This window comes from Charadrius vociferus, unplaced genomic scaffold (genome assembly GCF_000708025.1).
Source record: "Charadrius vociferus isolate BGI_N301 unplaced genomic scaffold, ASM70802v2 scaffold447, whole genome shotgun sequence".
Classification (NCBI taxonomy): Eukaryota; Metazoa; Chordata; class Aves; order Charadriiformes; family Charadriidae; genus Charadrius; species Charadrius vociferus.
Window position 1 is genome coordinate 1,160 of NW_009649040.1, and position 21,614 is coordinate 22,773.

The window sequence follows — 21,614 nt, forward strand, 5'->3', positions numbered from 1 at the left end:
ACAGGCTACTTTGTCAGTCCAGTGTGAAGATATAATGATTCTCATAAAACTTTACAAGAGACATTCCATTAAGGAGTTCACTGAGGATGTACTTTCTTTTACAAGATGTTTCAATGTGTGATTAAACTGTTGGTGTGAAGTCCAGGAGAAAAATTGTCTGAGGATTTAATAGTTACCCATTGTGAAGTTCTTTTTTTCTTTTTTTTTTTTTTTTCAGGTTATTGAAGAGCAAAATGAGCATATACGGGAGCTTGAAGCCCAGGTAGAATGTCTGAAAAGTGATCAAGAACGTGTGAAGAAAAAAAATTATGAGGAAGTAGAGCAGTTGAATGAAGTAATTGATAAGCTTACAGCAGGAACTGGCAAATATTGAACAAAAAGTACCTGCAGACATTGCCGTTTTTCAAGAAGATGCTGACAGTCTGAAACACACACTTGAAACAGTTCTGGCAGAAAAAGAAGCTTTGGAGAAGCAAGTAGAAAACATGAATGTAGAGGCATCTCGAACAAAGAATGAGCTTGAGGAAATGAACTTAAAAATGAACCAGCTAAAGCAAGAAATAAGTATGTTAAAAAAAGAGCATGAAAGAATGACAGAGAAGTATAAGTGTGCACTGATGAAAGGTGATAGGGAAAAAGCAGAAGACAGGAGCAATGGGAAAACTGAAAAAGTGGAAAAAGGCTCATGTGAGAAGGTAGAGTTGCTAGATCAAACCCAGCATAGGTCTTCAGATGAAAATACCGGAGTCACCATTAGGAAGATGGAGGTACAACTGCAGCAACTTCATGCATGCATTAAGGAAAAAGATTCAGAACTGTGCCGGTCCTACAATGAAATAAAAGACCTGAAAGAGCAAGGCAAAGCTGAAAGAGAATCACTTAAAAAGAAGATATCAGAACTGGAAAAGGCACTAGTGGAAAAAGTTGCTGCTGCTCTTGTGAGTCAGGTTCAGCTAAATGCAGTGCAAGAGCAAAGGAAATTCATGCAGGAAAATCAGGAAGCTTCAAATTGTGTGGAAGAAGTCAGCAAGAATGCCCAAAGAGAGGGTTTGAGTAATAGAACTGAAAATGAGATGGAATCAAAACTATCACTCTTAAGACAGAGGCTTAGCGAGATGGAGGACCAACTGGCAACGGTAAATCGTAACTTGGAGTTAGAAAAAGAAAACGTAAAAATTGCACAAAAGGAAGCTAATGTGAAAGAAGAGAGACTCTTAGAACTTCAGCAGTTGCTAGAAGAGGTTCAAGAAAAACACAAAGGAGAGATTCAGAAATACGTTAAGCAAGAAGAAATGCGGACACATCAGGTAATTGGATGCCATTCACTTTTGGCTTGTTTTCACTAAAATCAGTTATTTTATGAAAACTATAATGAATGAAACACTTCTTAATGAGACTAGTGATAGGGATATTGTGCTGTGTGGGGTAGATCTTTATTTATTATTTCTGGAGTTACGAAGAAGAGAAGGATGTTATTTTAGGTGAACTCCACTACCTATTTCCATTTTGCATTAAAAACACCTTGCCTTTTCATGAAAGTAGGGTGATTTTGAGTTTTGAACATATACTTTCTTATTCTTACTTTGAACTGACGTAGTGGACAATTTTACATGGCACGGTGGTAGGAAAATAAAAATTAAAATGATAAAAATGATCTAAGAGAGGATTCAGAATTATAAGGGAGTGATAGCAGTTTGTCTGCACAGTTGCAGGGGGGCGGTGTTGTTGATTTTGTTCATGCATGCTTTGATTTTCGTTTACTTTTGCTTGCTTTCCTGCCTTGATTCTAAAGATATTTCCCATCAGTAGTTTTTACCATTATATTTTTGTCCTGATTTCCATACACCACTGGTTATGTTGAATCTGAGTTACGTTGAATCTGAGAGAATCTTCAAAGTGCTTTGTAGCCTAAACATGGACTTGATTGCTGAAACTTTTAAGTTCAGAGACATCATGGAACCCAGTGCTGGACCAGAAAAGATTCTAAGACTTTTGTCCAAATGCAGATTGAATTAATGTCTTAAATATCTCACCAATTCAGTAATATTATCCAACTTCGTTTCCTACTCTCTGTTGAGCTTCCTGTGCTTTCTGCATGGTGTAGCCAATTTCTGCTTGCAGTTCAGTAAACTGTAAGAAGACAGTCTTTCCCACACTTACCCAGCTTGTGGGAGTTAATCTAGGAAAACGGTCCTTCGGTCTTAATTTTTGGAGACTATGTTAATCCGAATAACATATGTTTGTTGTGCCCTGTAGTCTTTTCATTTGTGGCTTTAGTAAATTGGTGTGAAAGTGATCAGTGCTGTTAATACTGGAGTCTTCGTGAGATTCTTCACCGTTTTCCATATCTTGCGTTGCCATGTAGGTAGGAGCACAACTCGTGGAAAGTCAAAAAGAAAATGTGCTTATTAGTGAACTTGAACTAGAGAAAGTTAAAGAAGAGGCGGCTGCTGCTAAGGAAGAACTGAGCAGTTACAGAGAAAAGGCAGAAAAACTTCAGCAAGAACTAGCAGTAAGAACCAGATTTTTCCATAATGTATTTAAAGCAAATGATTATACAGGACTTACTGTGTACATATGCATGCTATAGTTTTTTTAAAATCTTGTACTGAGAATGCCATTAGGAAAAATAGTCACTCAATACCTATTGTCAGTGGAATAGAGCTGATGCTGTATACCACATCTTCATTTGTTGTCAAAATACATAGTTTTACAGTCCACTGTGGAGCTGTATTCCTTAAGATATAATATTTGTTACCATATGTCATAACTGCTTTAGAAGGGGACTAACTGAGCTGTAATGGTATAGAGGGTTGTTTGGGGTTTAGATTTTCTTTTTAAGTATTTGGATGGACTGCGATTCAGATTCTCGATATTTACAGGTAAAAGAAGCAAGTCTGATACATCTTCACGAGGACCTGAGCAAAGTCAAAGAGAACCTAATTCAAGCAGAAGAGAGGCTTGCAACTTACGTGAGAAAGGACAAGGAAATGTCAAAAACTGAAAGCAAAAAGGATGCGGAAATATTGTGTGATTTGTCAACCAACGAGTCTGCTCTGATTAGAAAAAGCTCATCATCACAAACAGACAAGACTATGGAAGTCAACAGCTGTATCCAGACTTCACCAGTCCTAGTTAAAAATGCAGAAATCCAAATTGATTTGCAAAATGGATGTTCTTCAGAAGAGATTGCAGAGATCGTAAGAGAATTCACTGAAAAAATTGACCAAATGCAAGAACTCCACGCTGCTGAAATCATGGACATGGAGACAAGGCATATCTCTGAATCTGAAGCATTAAAGAGAGAGAAGTTTGTTGCGGTGCAAGTATTGACTGAAGAATGTAATGCTTTAAAGGAAGTCATAGAAACTCTACGAGCTAAAGAGGTATGTATCCTATTTTATATTCACTGAACTGCTTCGGTCTGTGCTTTTGCTCCTGCTACAGAAATTCCCATTTGAAATCTGTTAAGTGTGAACCACCATATGTTCAGTATAAAGCTTTTAAGTGTTCTGATGTTTCCACGGCCTAGTGAGAAATTGTGAACCTCTTCCTCAGCAAGTAAAGTTTGGGAGTGTGCTCAACTATGAGATGCTCCCTTGTGCTACTGCCTTGGACCTGTCCTGCTCTGTGAAGTGGGGACAAGCGTAGATCACCCTGTTGAATGCCATCTTTGTCATCTCCTTTTTGATTAATTTGATTGCAAGGGAGACTAAACAAAGAGGCTTATATTGTTTCCCGCTCCTCGGAATTAGCTCCCTTACTGTGAGTGGCTGTGGGGTGATTAAAGATTTGATTGTTCTCTTTTTTAAATATAGGGAATTCCAGTTTCTGGATTAGCACGTTCTCCACCATATCAAGCTAGAGATGGAGGTTCTAGTGGTAAGAAACTTGTTTTTATAGATTTCAAACAGCATTATAAATTAAATCTGCTTTTTTAATATGAAGTTTATCATTAAAGAGTTTTTGTTCTAAAAAATAAAAACAACTACTCCCCAGATCAAAGCGTAAGCCTGTCACACTGAGAAAAGGTGCTGAGTGTGCCGTGTCTATTCATTTGCTATGGAAGGAAAATGACTAGAGTGGAGATGGATTGAGTTGAGGCATCAGATGCTAATTTTTCTCTTTTCACTGGAGTTCCTGTACTCTTCTTACATTATCTCTCCACCATAGCTTCATCATCTTGTGATAGAATTTAAAGCTACAGCTTCCCAGCAGTGGCAGATGATGACAGGTACTGATTTCTACAAGAGCAATAAAAATTATTAATATGATCATTTTCCTAGGCAAAGGCTAAGCATATTAAGCAGGGGTCATTTGGTAGAAGTGTCTGTGCAAAAAGTTGTTTCTCTTTTAGAACTAAACTGGGATTTTTAAGTTTGAGGTTTTGTACAGTTTTTTAGTTTTATTTTGCTGTTACTGCTTTGAAACTGAAAAAGAAAAACTATAAAACAGGTAGTCTCCAGGCTTAGAATCAACTCTGGTGACACACAACCACCTGTTACAACAACAGACAAAAATATTTTTTTGATGCCTGTTCTTCAAAGTTTCACAGTAATCCAGCTTTCATGTTTTTCTCTCCTTTTATTTTAGACTCCAGTTCAGACTGGAGTCAAGGAATGTATCTTGCTCAGACCCAGGGATCTGACACGATATCTGAAGGAATAGATGAAGGTGAAACTTCAACAGATTTACTTCCAAAAAAAATTAAGGTAAAATAGAACTGATCATTTTCATTATGGAACAAGAGTAATACTACCAAAAGCTTTGATTAGATGCGCCTTGATTAGTGAAGAGAGAGCTGTTTAGATAAGCTTTAGTGTCGGCTATTTTAATACATATTAAAATACTTCTGATGTGCATTTTTGCATGTTAAGTTAGGTTAAATATGAGTTTTGTAACTACGCTTGTTCTAAATTATGAGAAATATCACTATTGTTAATTATAGTTTATTGTAGTTCCTGTGTATTAATGATAATGTAATGATCATATATTACCAATTTTGAAGATTCTGTTGTTACAGGTGTAGAATAATATCTATATTATGGAAGTAAACAAATGTGTTTATTATAAACAGTAAGGGTATCATGCTTTTAATTACATTATGAAAAAAAATGTAATTACATTATGTCTTTTGCAACAAAGCCCTAGCTTACTAGTAACTTCAGAAAGTGAATTGCAAAGCTCACCTGGAAGCTTCCCAGGACTTTGTTTTTAAAATGCCAGTTTCCATCAGCAACCAAATTTGAGTATTGATTTGACAGATGAACTTCAGGAATTTTCATTTGAAACTGAGGAAAAATCCACCTATTTAATAAGGTCTCCTGTTTGGCAGATATATAGAACTGGGTGACGCTTCTGTCTTTGATATGAGGAAGCATAAATAGTTTCCTTATGCTGATCAGTTTAGAAGTACCAGTACTCCAATTTGTGTGAAGACTACTGTTGTTGTTGTTACTAGGACTGGCATTACTGATTTCTTTTTGTATTTATTGCAGGGCTTGCTGAGAGCAGTCCATCATGAAGGCATACAGGTGCTGTCTCTCACTGAATTTCCATATGGTGAAAGAGAGGTGCCACCTCTAAAGCAAGAGCCAGAATCTTGGCTTGAGGAAAGGAAAGCTTTTATAAGCACCATTTCATCTTTGAAAGACCTAATTGCAAAACTGCAACTTCATAGAGAAGCTGAGGTATAAATAATAGCATAAGATCCTATCTAAATAAAAAAATAATTTGTGATAACCTTATAAGCCGTATTCACAACTCAGGTTTAAGTGTTCTAAATATCCTGCTACAAGGCAAAAGATTTCAAAAATATGCAGTAAAACTGCACATTGCGCTTTCTGGTAATAAAATATACCTTAAATTACAGCTTGCATTTGTTCTTCTGTGCATTAATAGCTTTTGACAGTATAGATCCACCTTTTAAAAGTAATTCTATGTTGAAAGCATGTTTCCAGTATCTGTTAAAGTAGATTTTTTTTTACTATTGTTATTTGTTGGTGTAGTAGAACTTTGATGCTATTTAAAAGATACTGTAGTGAGAAAAATTGCTTTAAAAAAAATTGTTTAAAATATAACACAGTATTAATCATTAATCTGTTAAAACTTATTAGGACTTGCCTGTCTAATTACCCCAATTAGACTTTTGGATGTATGTAGGCAGCTTCTATTACTTCTGCATTCATTTCAGCATATGAAATGGGGGGGATTAACTTTCTATCATTATAAAATAAATCTTCAGACACAGTATCTGCACACTACCGCATAGCTCTGTGAGAGTCCAGGAACATACATGTAACATCATAAAAATTAAAAGGATAGTGTGATACAGTAACATAAATAATAACTACACAGAGCTAAGTTTTGAGTTATAAAAAGCTAAATTGCTTCCACCTAAAACACAGATAAAAGTTTAGCATTTGTGCATGAAGAAGTCATAATGTGTACAATAAATACATCCATTTGTATGAATGAGAGTTATGTATCTATCGAGTAAGAAAAGCTCAATATTCCAGTGAAAACACAGGCTTTACATAAAATGATAATGACCGTTCTTGAAGTAATATTTGAATTCTGCTGTTCAAATTGGGTTTTATACCACTGTAGATTTATGCAAATACCGAATCTCCTGAAGGCGTCTCAGACTGGCGAGGAGAACTTCTGCGTGCTGTTCAACAGCTTTTTGTGAGAGAACAAAATGTTCTTCTTGCTGCGTTTCAAACTGAACTTGCAGAACTGGGCATGAAAGATGCAGTGACACTGATGAATCAGTTAGAGCACAGACTACAAGAGCAGGTAATATACAGCATACTTTAGTCAAAGTGTGTTTGTCTTCATTAGATTTTAAATTTGAATGTATAAATCCATTTAAAAATAGATGTATTAATAGTAGTTTTGACAGTGTAAGAGTGAAAACAAAGACTTGCAGGAAGAAGAGGTGAGAAGAGGAGAAAAGAAAAACTTATGTGATGCAGGAAAGAGATTTTTGGGTGCACAAGCTGTAGAAAAAATACAGCCTTCAGAGATGAATTCGAATTATACATAGTTGTCCTGAGCTTGACTTCATTAAGTTAATTAGAATTATGTTACACTGTCTAAGAGAAAAGATAGCTTGTATATATGAAGCAAGTTGTAAGAAGAGGAAGTGATAAGGCTGCTATGGGACAGAGAGAGGTCGGTTATCTCCTGTGGAGCACGGAAGGATTAGTGAGGAAAATTACAATATGCCTTAAAACTGATAGTTCTTTTGGTTCTCTAATTTTGATGCCTAGTAGAGAAATAAAAAAAAAAAAAAAGCAGTTCTTCCCAATATTACAATATTGACTTAATTATGACTTAATTGAAAGTGTTTTGAATATATATGCACTGTGAATATATAAGGAAATGTAATATCCACACCATAGATATTCTAATAAAATTTGGAGGTTTACTTTTACATATGTTTCTAATGCTAATAGGCTACTAACCAGAGAGCAGCAATGGACTGTCTTCAGAGTGCAGACAGAAGAAGTTTGCTGATGGAGATTCAAGTATTACACGCTCAGATGAACAGTAAGAAAAATAATCCAAAGAGAGAACAAGAGATTGATTCAAAAAGCCAAGGTGACTTCTGTGGTAATATATGTCTATTTCCAAATGCTTTCATGGCAGTGCTCATAACATTGTACGTGAAAAAGTACTGACTGGCTTTGCTCTCTGATTTTTTTGATGCATACTTTTAATCTTTTTCAATCTCCTTGGACTAATTTTGCAAAAATTAAGATGTAGCCTGTGTTCTTATGACTTGTGTCAAACTGAAAGTGACACAAAGTTACTCCAATTGCTATAAAAATTGGGCTTGTATTTTAAGGTTATATTCCATGTCTTTAGGTCCAACAGCTTTGAAATTATCTAAGTTGGATAGTCAGTCAGAATGAGTAAACTAAGAAGCAATTAGAATGAACAGCAAAAAGTTCAGAGAAGAGGTATACTTTAAAATTAGGTAAATGCTCACTGTCAGTGTTTCGTCACAAAAATTTGGTCACAGGTATACATACATGCCTAACTTCAATTATGTTAGTCATAATCGCCTGACCTCAATTATGTTAGTCATAATCCAAATGACACATACTGATATGATTGCACACATAGCCGTTTAAAGAAGTTTGAGAGTTGAAGTGATTTATTGGAAAGTATGAAAGGTATTCCAGTATGAAATATATTGTTTTGCTTTCAGTCCTCTCTTGAAAGGATATATTATTTTAAAATATCATTCTTAGCGATAGCTTTGTGGTCATTCTCTCTGCTAGGGGAGACTTTATCCAAATAGACAATGTTGTTTGTTTACTAAGTAATGTCCATATTAATGGTACTTTCATTAGAAATGCTGGAGTATAATATGCAGCAGAAGCAGTCACAGATACTGGAGATGCAAGTGGAACTCCGGAGTATGAAGGACAGAGCAGCTGAGCTTCAGGAACAGCTGAATTCAGAGAGAATGATGGGTGCTGAGCTGAAGAATGAGCTTGCACAAGCCAAACTAGAGCTTGAAACAACCCTTAAAGCACAGCACAAGCACTTCAAGGACCTAGAAACCATCAGGTGCGGCTTTCAGTGCCAACCTTTCTGGGTTGACAGTGAAGACGATCTTTTCTATGTTGTCTTAAATTATAATACTGATTTTATTAAGGAAGTTGATCTCATGAAGTATAAATGCTTCTCAGTGTTTCTGTAAAACATCTGACAAAAAATAGACTTCTGTTCCATTTGACAGAAAATGTAATTCTGTAGATTAAGAAGATCTGATTCATAGTTTGATTTAATGATTTATTAATGTCAAGTTTCTTTTTAAATTTTGACACGTTAGACTACTGTATGCAAGCTAATAGGTATACCGTATTTATTAAAAGTTTTTCTGTTTCTAAAACTGAACATGGAGAAAAAAGTTGCAGAGTTAAGATGACTTTTCAAGTGCTTCCATATGAAATTCTGTAACTTCGAAGTGTTTTTTTGGTGTGGTCAACAGCAGAGGTGCTGGGCCAAATATTTGGCACCCAAGAAAGCCATTATTATTTATGACTTTACCATATGGATGTGCCCATGTATGGTATCTTAATGTGCACCTCAGAGATAACAAATTAAGACAAGAGTTTAAGTTGGTATTACTTTATAGACCACCTTATAGCCTTTAGCTATCTATCAGGAGCAACATTCTTTTGCAAACTGATAAAAAATTGATTTGCAAGAACATGAAAATTCAGGGCATAGACTTTTTTTTTTAATTATTCCTCCCCCAAGATGGATTTATTTTTTTTTCCTTTGAAACACATGGCAGCAAGATACATTTCTCCTGCATTCTTTCAGATTTTGGCCAGTGACTGGATTAAGTTGAACACTAGCTGCCTCTGAGCCTCCAATTAATGAAAAATGGCAGCTACAAAGTTAGCAGGATGGACACACTTTCTGTCCATTTTGAGCCATGCAGCTCTTTTATTTTTGAGTTAGGCTTGTTTATTTATAAATAGGCTTTTCAGTGTTACTGTACTACACGAGCAGTGCACAACATGGAATAAACATCAAGTAACTTGATATTACTGTGGTAGGATTAGCCATTGTCTAATCTAAAGGTTTCCCATTTCTCTTTTAGGACTGAAGTTAAAGAAAAAGCAGCTGAGCTAGATATTCTCAAAGATACAATGGCCACTGAACAGAAAAAATCAAGAGAGCTGCAGTGGGCTTTGGAAAAGGAAAAAGCTAAAATGGAACGTAGTGAAGAAAGAGGAAGAGAAGAGGTTGAGGTATGCCATCATCCCAAATGGCCTGGAACATCAAGGAGCACACTGATACTCTTTTGGTTAACAATTCATCTCAGTTTACATTTTTGTCCCATGTGTGCTCCATGTTCTGTCTTCAACAGCAGCATTATATCATCTAGAGCTGAAGAAAGATATATAGAAGCTGTGTGGCAAAGAGAGGAAAAGGCCTGATGCAAATACCACTTAAATCAATAGGAATTTTACAACTGCGCTTGTCAGGTCCAAGATGAAAAGATTCTGTTCTGTATGATAGCCCTCAGATATTTAAGGGGACGGGACACTGCTAACATGGCTACACCTAACCTCCACCACAACGTTAAAGATAGGATTTAAGAATATTATTTAAGGAGTTATATTGTTTGTCTCTATTTTAAAAGTCAGAGGTTTCACCTCCTGAAAACCAAACTAGGGAGTTTAGGTGAAAATGCATTAGCAGCTTCCATGGTACCTCTGCAGTGTCTGATATAGTGAAGGAGAGACCCGGTGTCCTACTACAAGTAGTAAGACAAAAGCCAATCACTTTAACAGTATAGATCTGTTTCCATCTTGAAATCTTCATTTGCAAAATCACTATCACAGTTTTAGAAAGTAAAAGCAGCTGGTTATCTTCAACTTCAGAACTACGGCTGTTTGTATGTTATTAAAAAGTGTGTTACAAATATTATTCTTTTATGAGATGATCTGATTTTAGAATAAAGACACCTGTAATACATTTTAATGTAAGATGTGTCTGCAGCATTCCGAGTATTGTCACATTAATTGTGAATCGTAAAACCTGTTAAAATCGATGTGTAGAGATAGCATATTTGCAATTTGTAGAAGATAATGGAAAGTATACATAAATGGCTTTAATCAGTCTTTTCTTCTGTTTTCCTATGGAAGGATTTAAAATTTTCACTTGAAGATCAAAAACAAAAGAACTTACAGTTAACTAAACTTTTGGAGCAAGAGAAACAGCTGTCAGCTGATCTGCAGCAGAAAATCGAATCCCAAGAAGCACTCAGTGCTGCCCAGCTGTCACGTGAACGAGGCCGTAATTCTGAGTTGCAGGTGCTTCTTGAATCAGAGAAGGTTCGAGCCCTCGAAATAAGCGGTGCCCTAGAAAGGGAAAAAGAGCTATGTGCTCAGCTTCAAAGTGCTGAAGATAAGGGGCAAGCTGGAACACCTAATCCATCTGAGGAATTGCTTAAAGAGCTACAGAAACAAATGGATGAAAAACATGACCGTGTAGTGGAGTTAGTAAGTGAGATGGAGAAGTATAAACTGGAAGCTGTGCAAGTGAGACAGCAAATGGAAAAAGAAAGGCAGATCCAGAGGAAAGCGTTGCAAGCAGAACAAGATGCTAACATAATAGCACAGAAGAAACTCCATGAACTGGAGTCCAAAGTAGAAGACCTTCAGTGGCAACTTGGAGAAAAGAAGCAAGAAGTTCATAAATTAGGGAATGAAACAAAGAAGTTGCAGGAAATAATCCAAGAACTACAGAAAAAAGAGCAGGAGAATGAAGGAAGAAAGGAAGCCGAAAGGACACCAAGCCACAATCCAAATGAGGTACAGTAGGACTGAGAACAATGTGTAATACTGAACTGTGCAATTTAGCTTTTAATTCTTTTGTTCAGTTAGCGACGTGTGTCACTGTGCCTTAACTCAATCTGTGAAATAGCCTACAGTTTACAAAATACAGGCACCAGAGAAGGGGAAAGTATTCCAGTTTTGCTACCTGAAACTATTCACAGACATCTGAGAATGAAGCTGTAGAGATGTGCAAGGAGGAGCGCGAGCAGGGGAAATGCATCTGAATGTGTACGCGCACTTTGTGTCTCACTATAGGAAATTATTCCCTACAGCCAGTAACAGGAATGAGCTATTCCTACTCAGGAATGCTCCAGGTCAGTGCTCTTAATCTTTAGTTCATAAACTGTAAGTGGTCTTTGAAACATTTAAAAGTGATCTCCCAACAACTTCAATAATTAAATGAGTAAGTAATCAAACAAGCATATGCATGATATGTATCTGTTAGCAAACAAAATAGAAGGAAGAAATCAAGGGAAAAAAATAATTTCAGAATTTAGCCTAATTTTTAGATGAATGAAAGTTGGAACCACTGTTGCCTGTAAATTTTTCTCTATCATAAGAAAGGTTTGGAAAGCTTTTAAACTATTTGTAAAGACTTTTAAAACTCTTTAGAAAGTTCTCTGTAAGAAGTAGGTGTTGCTGAGTGGGAGATTTGTGGATAGTCCCAGAGAGGGTTGACAGGAGACTTGCCTCCTTGCTGACCGTCTTTTTCCCCATTCTGCCATCATTCCGTACTTTTTGGCAGCTGGCTGTCTGTGGAGCCAGGAAAGAAATTGTTCTCTTCATCTAATTTGGCTACTGTTTTTAATCTTCTGAAGTGTTGAAAACTACCCAGAGCTGGAGGCAGGATGTTGAGTGTCTTGATAACTGTGACAGCACCAGCCTTCAGGCTGTGCTCAGTTTGTGCACCTTGCTCTTCTGCTCAGAGGTAACTGCCACCACTGCGGTCAACGAAGAGTCTTTCCTGGGATCAGGTTGGCAGTGACTGTTGGAGCTCTTTCCCCTCCTCAGCAGCAGACAGTATGATCTGGTTTCCAGGATCTGCCTGGAGTTTCAAATAATGAGCCGCCTGCTGCTTGGTGGCATGTTTGCAGCACCCTGCTTTTATTCGTTGGTACCACACCGTGGTCAGATGTCCAAAGGCACAGCTGTAGACTCAGGTTTTCTTGGGGGGGCCTGTGGTTCTTCCGTGGCCAGTGTCAGGTTAGTGAGGGTGAGGAACACATGTTTAGTGGACCACTTCACTTGTGGCTGCATCGGTTGTGTGATTGCCTGTGACTGGCGACTGACTGCCATGACCATGGTGCGCTTTTCCAGTCCTGTTCCTCTATGAATTGGTCACTGAAACACGTGGGCACAGTTGCCCAAATTCCATGCACAACTGGTAAAGGAGCTGCTGGCAGAAGAAAGGCTGTGTGGCTTCCTGGTGGCTGAGTTTGTTGGATGGATTCACAGTCGCTGTGTGATTGCTAGATCTCAGTCAAGAGAGGCATCACACTGTACCATTCACAAATAATAGTTTAGCGGTACGCTACAACAGTAGTGTCATCACACTGTACTCCTTTCTGTGTCAGAATTGTTTATGTTCTTCAGTTTCTGAGTGTGTTTCAGAATCAAAGGTTTTCGTTCTAAAGCATGCATTATATATATATATATAAAACCCACATGTTTTTATACAGACTACCTGGGACACACCCAATGAGAGAACAAGAAATTGGGTTCTCCAGCAAAAAATGGAAGGAGCCGAGACAAATGAATCAACCTACCCCACGCTGACAGGAGGAGGGGATCTCTCTGCTGCTACTGAAATTCTGGAAAACATCAGACAGAAGCTGCAAAACGCATCTCCAAAGCTGAAGCAGTTGGCTCGGAAAGCTGCTAGCAGGTTAGGCCAGTCTTCGGCTACTTGATTTTGTTAATAGCAACCAGCAAGCGAATATATCGGGGTTTAATCGTAGTTCACAGACTGTGGGCCTAACTGATTTTGGAGCTGTTCTAGTTTTATAGGATATGCCATCACTTAAGATGTGCTGATGTAAGACAGGATTGCAGAGTATCGACTGCTGCTTTACGTCTTACATGGTTAATATGGTGCTTTGTAACTTACAGCAAAACTGTCTCTTTTTTTCTCTGAAAGGTGATAAGTTTTATTTGGGTATGGCATAGGTAAATAATTTTAAAACAATTCAGTAATGAATTAATTCATTGTGTAAGGGGACAAATATGGGAATTATTCCCTACAAATTAATATTTTATGGTCAAGTGAAATTGATCTTGATTCTTATTTTCTTGGGTTACTATCTCCTTAAGAAAAAAAATACCATGGTACCAGGTCCAGGGGAGATTTGAATCTGTTTTTATTTTGCTGTGATTTAATATTTAACATTTTTTCTGAAACATTTGGGCAAAGTGGAATGCATTATATCCTGAAAATACCCTAATATTTCCCTCACACAGATTGAACAAGGTTGTGGGGAAGCAGAACCACATTTTAAAGTGCGCTTCATGTAGAGCATCCTTTTCTCAAAATCAGTGGAAACTGTGCCATGCAAATTCTTTTTAAAACCGAGCCAATTTAATTTAGAGTCACTGAGCAGTCTTGAAAATGTTGCCATGTCTCCAGTAACTGTGCTGAAGAGATTTGCCAAAGTCCCAGTGCGTATGGATCGATGGGAAGTGCTGTCAGTCTGGCTGGTGGTGTCAGACTGTACCTGCTGTTGAAACTGTCGCTTGTGTTTCAGATTACAGTTTGAAACAGCAGATGATCAAGACTTCACTGCAATACAAAATACCATCGAAGAAGTTATTTCAGAGCTGCAAAAACTGCCTGGATTGTCCTATCTGGAAGAGGTGAGAATGCAGTATTGTAACTTTGGTGGGAGAGTTTGCGTGATGAGCTGTGAGCAGAAACCAGCGAGGAGTTAAGTCTGTACTTACCCAGGTCTGTACTTTATAGAGCAGAATCTGCCCCAGTGAGTGTGCTGACTTGGAGTTAGTGAAGCGTAAAAAACCCTTTTCCTTTTATTTTTTCAATTTTAATTACCTTAAAAGTGAATTTTTACCTTTTGAATTAAAACTTTTCCAGTTTAAATTTTTGAATCTCCTGGCTTTTTCTTTAAGAAAAGATATTTTCCTTTCAGCAGTATTTCTGTAATTGAGGAAACTTTGCTCACTACTACTAAAATCAACATTTAATATTTATTATTTTGTGTTGATACAACGCATTTACTTAAACTGCCCTGTGTTTACCAAAGGAAAGGCAGCTGAAAATTGAGTAGTGTGCACCTGTGTAAAAATTGAAATGATGTAATCTCTTACAAAGACTTCAGCAATACTTGGTTATAATGGAGCTTGGCTAGGGCCTCACCTGCATTTTAAGCAAATGTTTTCAACATGACTTGAAAAAGCTTTGGGGCTTTTCTTTTCCTCTAAGTTAGATAAATCCAAACATAGTAGAAAAGCTTTGCAAATTGTTATGGCTGGTACAACTGACCTTGCATGAAAATACGCTGCTGTGTTGTCCAGGCTAAGCGTAGAAGAGAAAGTCACATTAATTTGTAGTTTGCATGTACACGCATGCTTTCTTTGTATAAGTTATTGCAAAGTTATTGTCATTATCTACAGAAGTTTTTCACTGTAAGCCAAGTATTTTCAATTGGGCAACTTGGATCTAGTACAAGCTGTGTTTGGCCTGCTTTCTTCCTTCTAGCTGAAGCTAGCGCTGCCAGCGGGGACGCCATCTAGCTCATTGACTGAGAGGCTGCTGAGACAAAACGCTGAGCTGACGGGCTTTGTCAGCAGATTGAGTGAAGAAAAGAATAATTTGAGGAACGCTGTTATGAAACTGGAGGAAGAACTGAGAAGATACCAGCACAGACAACCTTCTGGGGATTACGTATGTCTTCGATGGCGCTGATAATAATGATGTGTATATATAGGCATAAAAGCATCGTGCTGTGAAATAACCCTAACCTTCTTTGTGCTGGTCACCTAAGTGGGAGTGATCGAGCTGTCTGTCTTTCTTGGCTTCCCTCCTGCACAGTAAATGGGTGCGAATTACTCTTGTCCTGTGGTCAAGATATCTTGACTCACTTTGTTTATTGGCAACTTTGCAATTTTACCCAGCATTCTTTTGTTAACTACTCTTTTAAATTCCATGTGCTTCTATTTTTGGTCTGTATCTCATCACCATGATGAGATGCAATAGATCAGATATCTATTGTATAGATCCAGATAGCTTCAAGATCATGAAACTGGTATGATCCAATTAGGGGGAATTTTTTTTGGGGGGAGCTGTATTTTTCTAGGCTATTTATCAAGCTCCTTAACTCACTACCTGAGGTTTTAGGATGCAAGGGTAGCCTCAAATCCAATCAGCGGGTAGTTGTTTTTTCTCAATAATTTTGAGCTCTCCACCAAACCAATGACTAGAATGACACAGCTCAAGCTTTTCCAAACTGTGTGGTTCAAATTCAGTTTCTTTCGTCTTCAGTCTTCTAGACACTCATCGGATGTTGGAGTTAATATCGATACTCTTGTTGCCTCTGAGAAGGAAATTTGGAACAGAGAAAAGCTGTCACTGCAGAAATCTTTGAAGCAAGCTGATGCAGAACTCTCCAAGCTGAGAGCAGAGCTCAGGAGCGAAGCTTTCCTCAGAGAACTGGGATCAGATTCTGAAAATGCTGTTTTAAGGGTAGGAAGACTTTGTTGCCTCCACACTAGCTACGGCTGCTTTTTTCATTTTGATTTGGGGCTCTTTTTCATTGTGTTCACTCTGCTTATTCTAAGTAAACAGATATTAATTCGGTTTAAAAATGTTCATCCTCAGATACCTGACTCTTGTTTTTTCTCCCCAAGAATGATATGTAAGCACCTACGTTATCCTTTTGCGTGTGATCTATTTCTTGCTCTCAGGTCATCCTCAAATTATGAAGCTACATTTAACAAGTGTGTGCAGTAGTGCAGTCTTCTCCATGATAGCAAGAAATGAAAAATCACAGAAATGCTGTAGGAGTAATGATGTCAAAAATCTTAGAACTGTAATAATTCTTGGAGCTTATGGCGTCTTTTTTTTTTTCCTTGTTGTAGAGAATTTATGGCAAATACCTACGAGCAGAGAGCTTTCGGAAAGCTCTCATATATCAGAAAAAATATTTGCTGCTGCTACTAGGCGGATTCCAGGAGTGTGAAGAAGCCACGCTGGCCCTCATTGCACGAATGGGTGGACAACCTTCCTACACAGACCTTGAAATCATCACGCAGCATTCAAAGGGCTTTACGAGATTTCGCTCTGCAGTCAGAGTGTCCATTGCAATTTCAAGGTAAACCAGAAGAAGTTTGATTTCAAACAGATGACTGCAGTGTAATACATACTTTTCTAGCTCTGTAGTGGAATCTAGAAGTTGTCATGTTCCGTCCTGTTTAAATTATACACTTTTGGTAGTTTTGAGTATAGTAGATACTGTGTAGGGTGACAAGTTGAGCAGAGCATAGGTAAAATCTGTAATAGCGATAAGATGCCTGATTGTAGGTGAAAATGGCTCTGTATTTGATAATTAATCAACAATGAAGTGTATTGGATAAAGTCATTTTATTAGAAAAAAAAGCTATTGGCAATGCTAGGCTATGCACTTAGTTACGAGGGTGTTTTCTGCAATAGAATTTCCTTTAAAGGTTAAATTCTTGTGTGTAAGTATAATACAGATTTAAGAACTAATTTTATCCATCTGCGTAGTCCTTTGAATTCATGAGACCTTAGGTCTCAGACTGAGGATGAAGAGGAACAGACGAGGAAGAACAGGGGAAGGTTGTTACTGCACAGTACTGCCATGTTGCTAGCAAACCTTCTTCACAAAGGTCCGATCCACCTTCTTCACAAAGGTCCGATCCCCCAGGCGCTGCTGCTCGCTAGTCATCCGTGCCTCCTGTGTAGTATAAATTCAAGCAACTATTCATATGCCTGTTGTAAGTGAGGCTTTTGCTCGTAGCGCTCTGCCGTTACAATTTTGGGGATGCGACAGGACAAAAAGCCTCTTTAGTATGATTTTAAAATGCTGATGCCCTGTTGTTTAGGTGCTTCAGCCATTTGCTGTCCTCTTGGACTTACGCAGCACCTCTGGAATCACTGGAATTGCAGAGGTGAAGCTGTAGGCAGATTTGGACAAAAGATGATTTTCTTAGGGATGTGTATAAGGATGTTTTCTACTCAATCTTCAGGTTCTAGACACCCATCCATTAATTTTACTTGGTGTTCAAGAAATTCTCATGCCTTCTCGATTACAAGCAGCAGATTATTTTTAGCAGACTATTTCATTTATCCTGAAGTATTTATTTTTTTATTTGAAATGCAGAATGAAGTTTCTGGTTCGTCGATGGCACAGAGTTACGGGTTCTGGTGTACTAAGTATCAACAGGGATGTCTTCAGCCAGAACACAGGTAAATCGTAGTCCAGTAATGACTGAAAAAATGGTATTCACAAGTCACACCACTGCTTATTGGAGATGGTTTTTAATTTGTATTTTCCTCATGTGGAATGAATGAGGTGCTGTTCCCCCTTTCTTTTGCTATGATTGCTTGGATTAACCTATTTCTCAGGTTTCTGAGAGTTTCCGTGCTCGGCACAGACACCAATCTATTTGCTTTTTCTTCAATCTTGTTTTGCTCCGTTGTGGGTGGGATTTAAAAAAATATGGCAACTTTCCCTATGGAGTCTGTTTGTAAAAACAATTTTAGCTGTGTCATTGGGTTTCTCATAAGGCATCCGCACCCCCAGCTCTGAGAGGGGATGCTGAGGACAGGGATGGACAGAGGAATCATAGCAGCTACGGTGTCCCTGCAGTGGTGACAGAGCCCGTTGCCCGGCCCTCCCTGGCCTTTTCCTCAGAACGAAAGCCTGTCATTCTTTTGTTACAGCTTGAAGTTTGGGAGATCTGGTTTTCTGTTTGCTTTTTGGTAGGAGCCAAAGGAGAATCAGAAGGTTCTCTATTAATTCCTGGCTCTCTAGGTCTTCACTAAAGCCCTGTCCTGCTCAGGCTCTCAGAGTTCTCCCATTAACATCGCTGAGACTGGGATTTCACCTCTGGTGTTCTTGGACGCAGTCTGAAAGTGATCTACCTTTGTTAACCACCACTTTTGTGATACGCAAACAGAAAACTCGCATTTGAGATTCCCAGTAAAGTGAGAAAGGTGTTAATTTTTTTTTTTTTTAGTTTTCAAAATACTGCTTTTTATATTTCTAGGTAATGAACTACGGCCCGATTCATTCTCTGGTGGCGTGGATCTTTATGGAGAACACAGGCATTCCTATAGATCCAGGTCAGACATGGGGTCTCTTAGATCTCCTGTAAACTTTCAACATAAGTATGTTTTATTTTAGATTATTCTCTGTCAGGACACCATGTAACTAAATGAATGTGTCACTGCTCACTGCTAAGGTTTGTAATCTTTGATGCTGTACGATTTTTAACTTTTTTTTGTAAGGATACATAACAAATTACATCTCAGGCCTTCATGGTGCGTTTACTCAACACCTGATCAAGGGCAACACTTGGAGACTTCTGCTGTCTGATTTATGGCATGTTCTTGGAACTGGTGGTAGATGACGGGATGGAGCTACATTTACTGACCTCCGTAGAGTGTAGGCGTTGTCACCAAGCACACCTCCACTGCCTGTCCACCTTTCTGGTTGCTGCGGCACCGGGAGGAGCTGCCTCAGGTGCCCTCAGCTGAAGGAAGGGAGAAGCAGAGCCGCTCGCTGTGGCCGCGGAGGGTCATCTGGTCACTGTGGGCTGGGAGGAATTATCACGGCCTCATGGCCAACGCACGGGTGGAAGCTGCTTGGTAGCTCCACTGCTTGTTCTTGATTAAACCCTTCTGGTTGGCTCTGCTGAGCTGCGATACCAGAGGTATTAGTGAATCGGATGCCAGTGAAAACAGGTATTTTTCACCTAAGACAGGGTTTTTAGGAGTGCCATCAGCCTTTCATTACCTCATGTGGAGTTGTGGGCTCTGAGCTTTATTGAGTATCAGATTCTTGCTGGTTTGGATCTTTATTTTTATATAAACCACCTCAACATTTGTAATCTTAGTTTGTGGCAACCGTAGCAGTTTACATGGAAAAAATGTTTAATTATTTTAGCCACTTTTGACTTTCGAGAAAGTAATGAAGAGAGACAGAATCCTGTAACGACGGCTGTGTCCTTGTTCACACGAGCTTAGTAGAAAAGCAAACATGAATCTACGATGGCTTCTGCTGCAGTCTCAGTAGGAATTTGCTGGTCAGTCTTTGTCCCAGAGAAATGCAGCAACAAATCTGGTGCAAAAGAAAGAAAAGGCAACAGGGAAAAGTGGTTTCTCTGGGGGAGGCAGTACAATGGCTCGGGCAATAAATGGCAGGGAGGTTAAGTGGGCGTGATGTGCTGGTAACCACAGGGGTCAGGTAAGTGACGTGCAGGCAGTAAGGTTGTCCCCACTTACGGTATTTTGCTATGTCTGCTGACACTTTTATTTGAATTTTTGCTTTTTTACAAACCATCTGTGTTGTTCTGCCCCTAGGTTCCACAGTATGCACACTGATTTAAACCCAGTGTCTTTCGCCTGTTCTCAACTGCAGAACTACGATCCTGAAAGAGCTCTGACAGATTACATCAATCGGCTGGAGGCGCTGCAACGGCGACTGGGCAGCGTGCAGTCAGGTGAGGGCTCGGGCAGTCCGCCCCATCACTCCCGCGTAGCACAAGGCACAGCGCCAAGTTAAGAAGTGTGTTCTGGTTCCCCGAAATACATAAGAAGCATCTTTGATTTTAGGCATTTTCCGCCTTAAACAAGAGGCTATTCTGAGCTGTAGCCAAAAGCTCATTAAAAAGAAAATTGTAAAATTTTTTGAAGGGAGACAGACAAGTGTGCTTTAATTACAGATTTTGAGCTTATTGGTAACACTTTAACTTTGCCTGATCTCTAATAAATGTGCAGCAAGGGTTCAGTTGGCATCTTATGAAAATTTTAAGCTAGATGGAGAAAAATGTACCCAAAAGATTGAGGAGTGGGAGCACAAGGGGAAATTCTTCTCCTACCACTTCAATTACAGACGTCACAGCCTTTTGTCCCATAGATTATGATAATTTTTGTGTTGTAAAAGGAACACATCAAGAAAATTGTCAGATCAATGGGATGTAATTTATCAAACTTGATTTTTGCGGTTACTGTGTTAAAGTCTTACTTCAACATAAAACCCATCATTTGAGGAAGCTTTTTTCTTAAAAGATTTCCCCGGTAAATCTTTCACACTTCTTCATCTAAATAACATGTTGGTAAATCCTCATCTAATTATTCCAAGTAATCTTGATGAAAGTCTTTCTCCCTCTTACAGGTTCGACTTCATACACTCAGTTGCACGCTGGTATGAGGAGATAATATCCTTCCGCCATCTCCATCACGGGCAGTGATGTTAATGGATTGCCTTCTGTAAATCTGTGCTCTTTCTGTGCTTTTGTATAATGTGTATATTGTGGGACCAATATGAACACAGCTGGACAATTGTATACAGTTCCATCCTGGCACACCCACCCACCCACACTGGGGTTTATGTATATAGGTACTTTGTGGTCATGAAAAAAACAAACAAAAATAACAAAAAAAAAACCAAACCAACAAATCCTCCCCCTCAAACCCCTTCCCCGCTTAAATTACATGTATATTTGTGGAATGCTAATTTAAATGATTAACTTATGAAGTGTGTATTTATCAAAAGGGTGCGAAGATGAAACTTGTGTATTAATGAAATTGAGCTACATTCAGCAAAGTTTACTTGCACTTTTTCTGGCAAGGCTACTGAAGTTACATGACTCTCATAATATTTGCTACTGGCAGTGCAGACAGAATATCACTTGTAGAGACCTATTTTTGTAACGGTAGAAGTTTTGAATTTTATGGGTATTTTGTCAAAGTACTGAAATAAAGATGACTTCATGCTTTTAACTGTGTTCAAGAACCACTCCCTTACTCACACTGTGTTCCTCCTACTGGTGGTGGCTGCTGCAGCTTTACTTTTTACAGATTCCAAACTGCTGCTGCTAAGGAGACGAGAGGACAGGCACAAGTGTGGTTTCTAAAGACCCCGGTCACATCTTACAGAGCTGGAAGGTAAGATACTGCACTCCCTCAGTTACTGGGACTGATACAAACACGAGGTTTTAGAAGTTACACCTGAGTTTAGAACAGGAAAGACTGGGCAAAGCCCTTGC

The 21,614-nt window shown here is 38.6% G+C and overlaps 1 protein-coding gene across 1 annotated transcript; it reads left to right on the forward strand.

Annotated features, from left to right (window-relative positions):
- Positions 1-217: 217 nt before the first annotated feature.
- On the forward strand, positions 218-21,344 carry AKAP9 (A kinase (PRKA) anchor protein 9; the record flags this gene model as incomplete). The annotated part of the gene is given in 21 exon segments (XM_009887913.1): positions 218-346; positions 348-1,307; positions 2,366-2,512; positions 2,883-3,386; positions 3,819-3,882; positions 4,594-4,712; positions 5,499-5,690; positions 6,610-6,798; positions 7,461-7,605; positions 8,364-8,583; positions 9,629-9,779; positions 10,680-11,348; positions 13,052-13,257; positions 14,114-14,222; positions 15,082-15,267; positions 15,865-16,065; positions 16,461-16,693; positions 17,723-17,808; positions 18,612-18,732; positions 19,927-20,066; positions 20,741-21,344. Coding segments are annotated over 21 exon segments (4,815 nt in total), but the record flags the coding sequence as incomplete, so codon positions are not given.
- Positions 21,345-21,614: the final 270 nt, after the last annotated feature.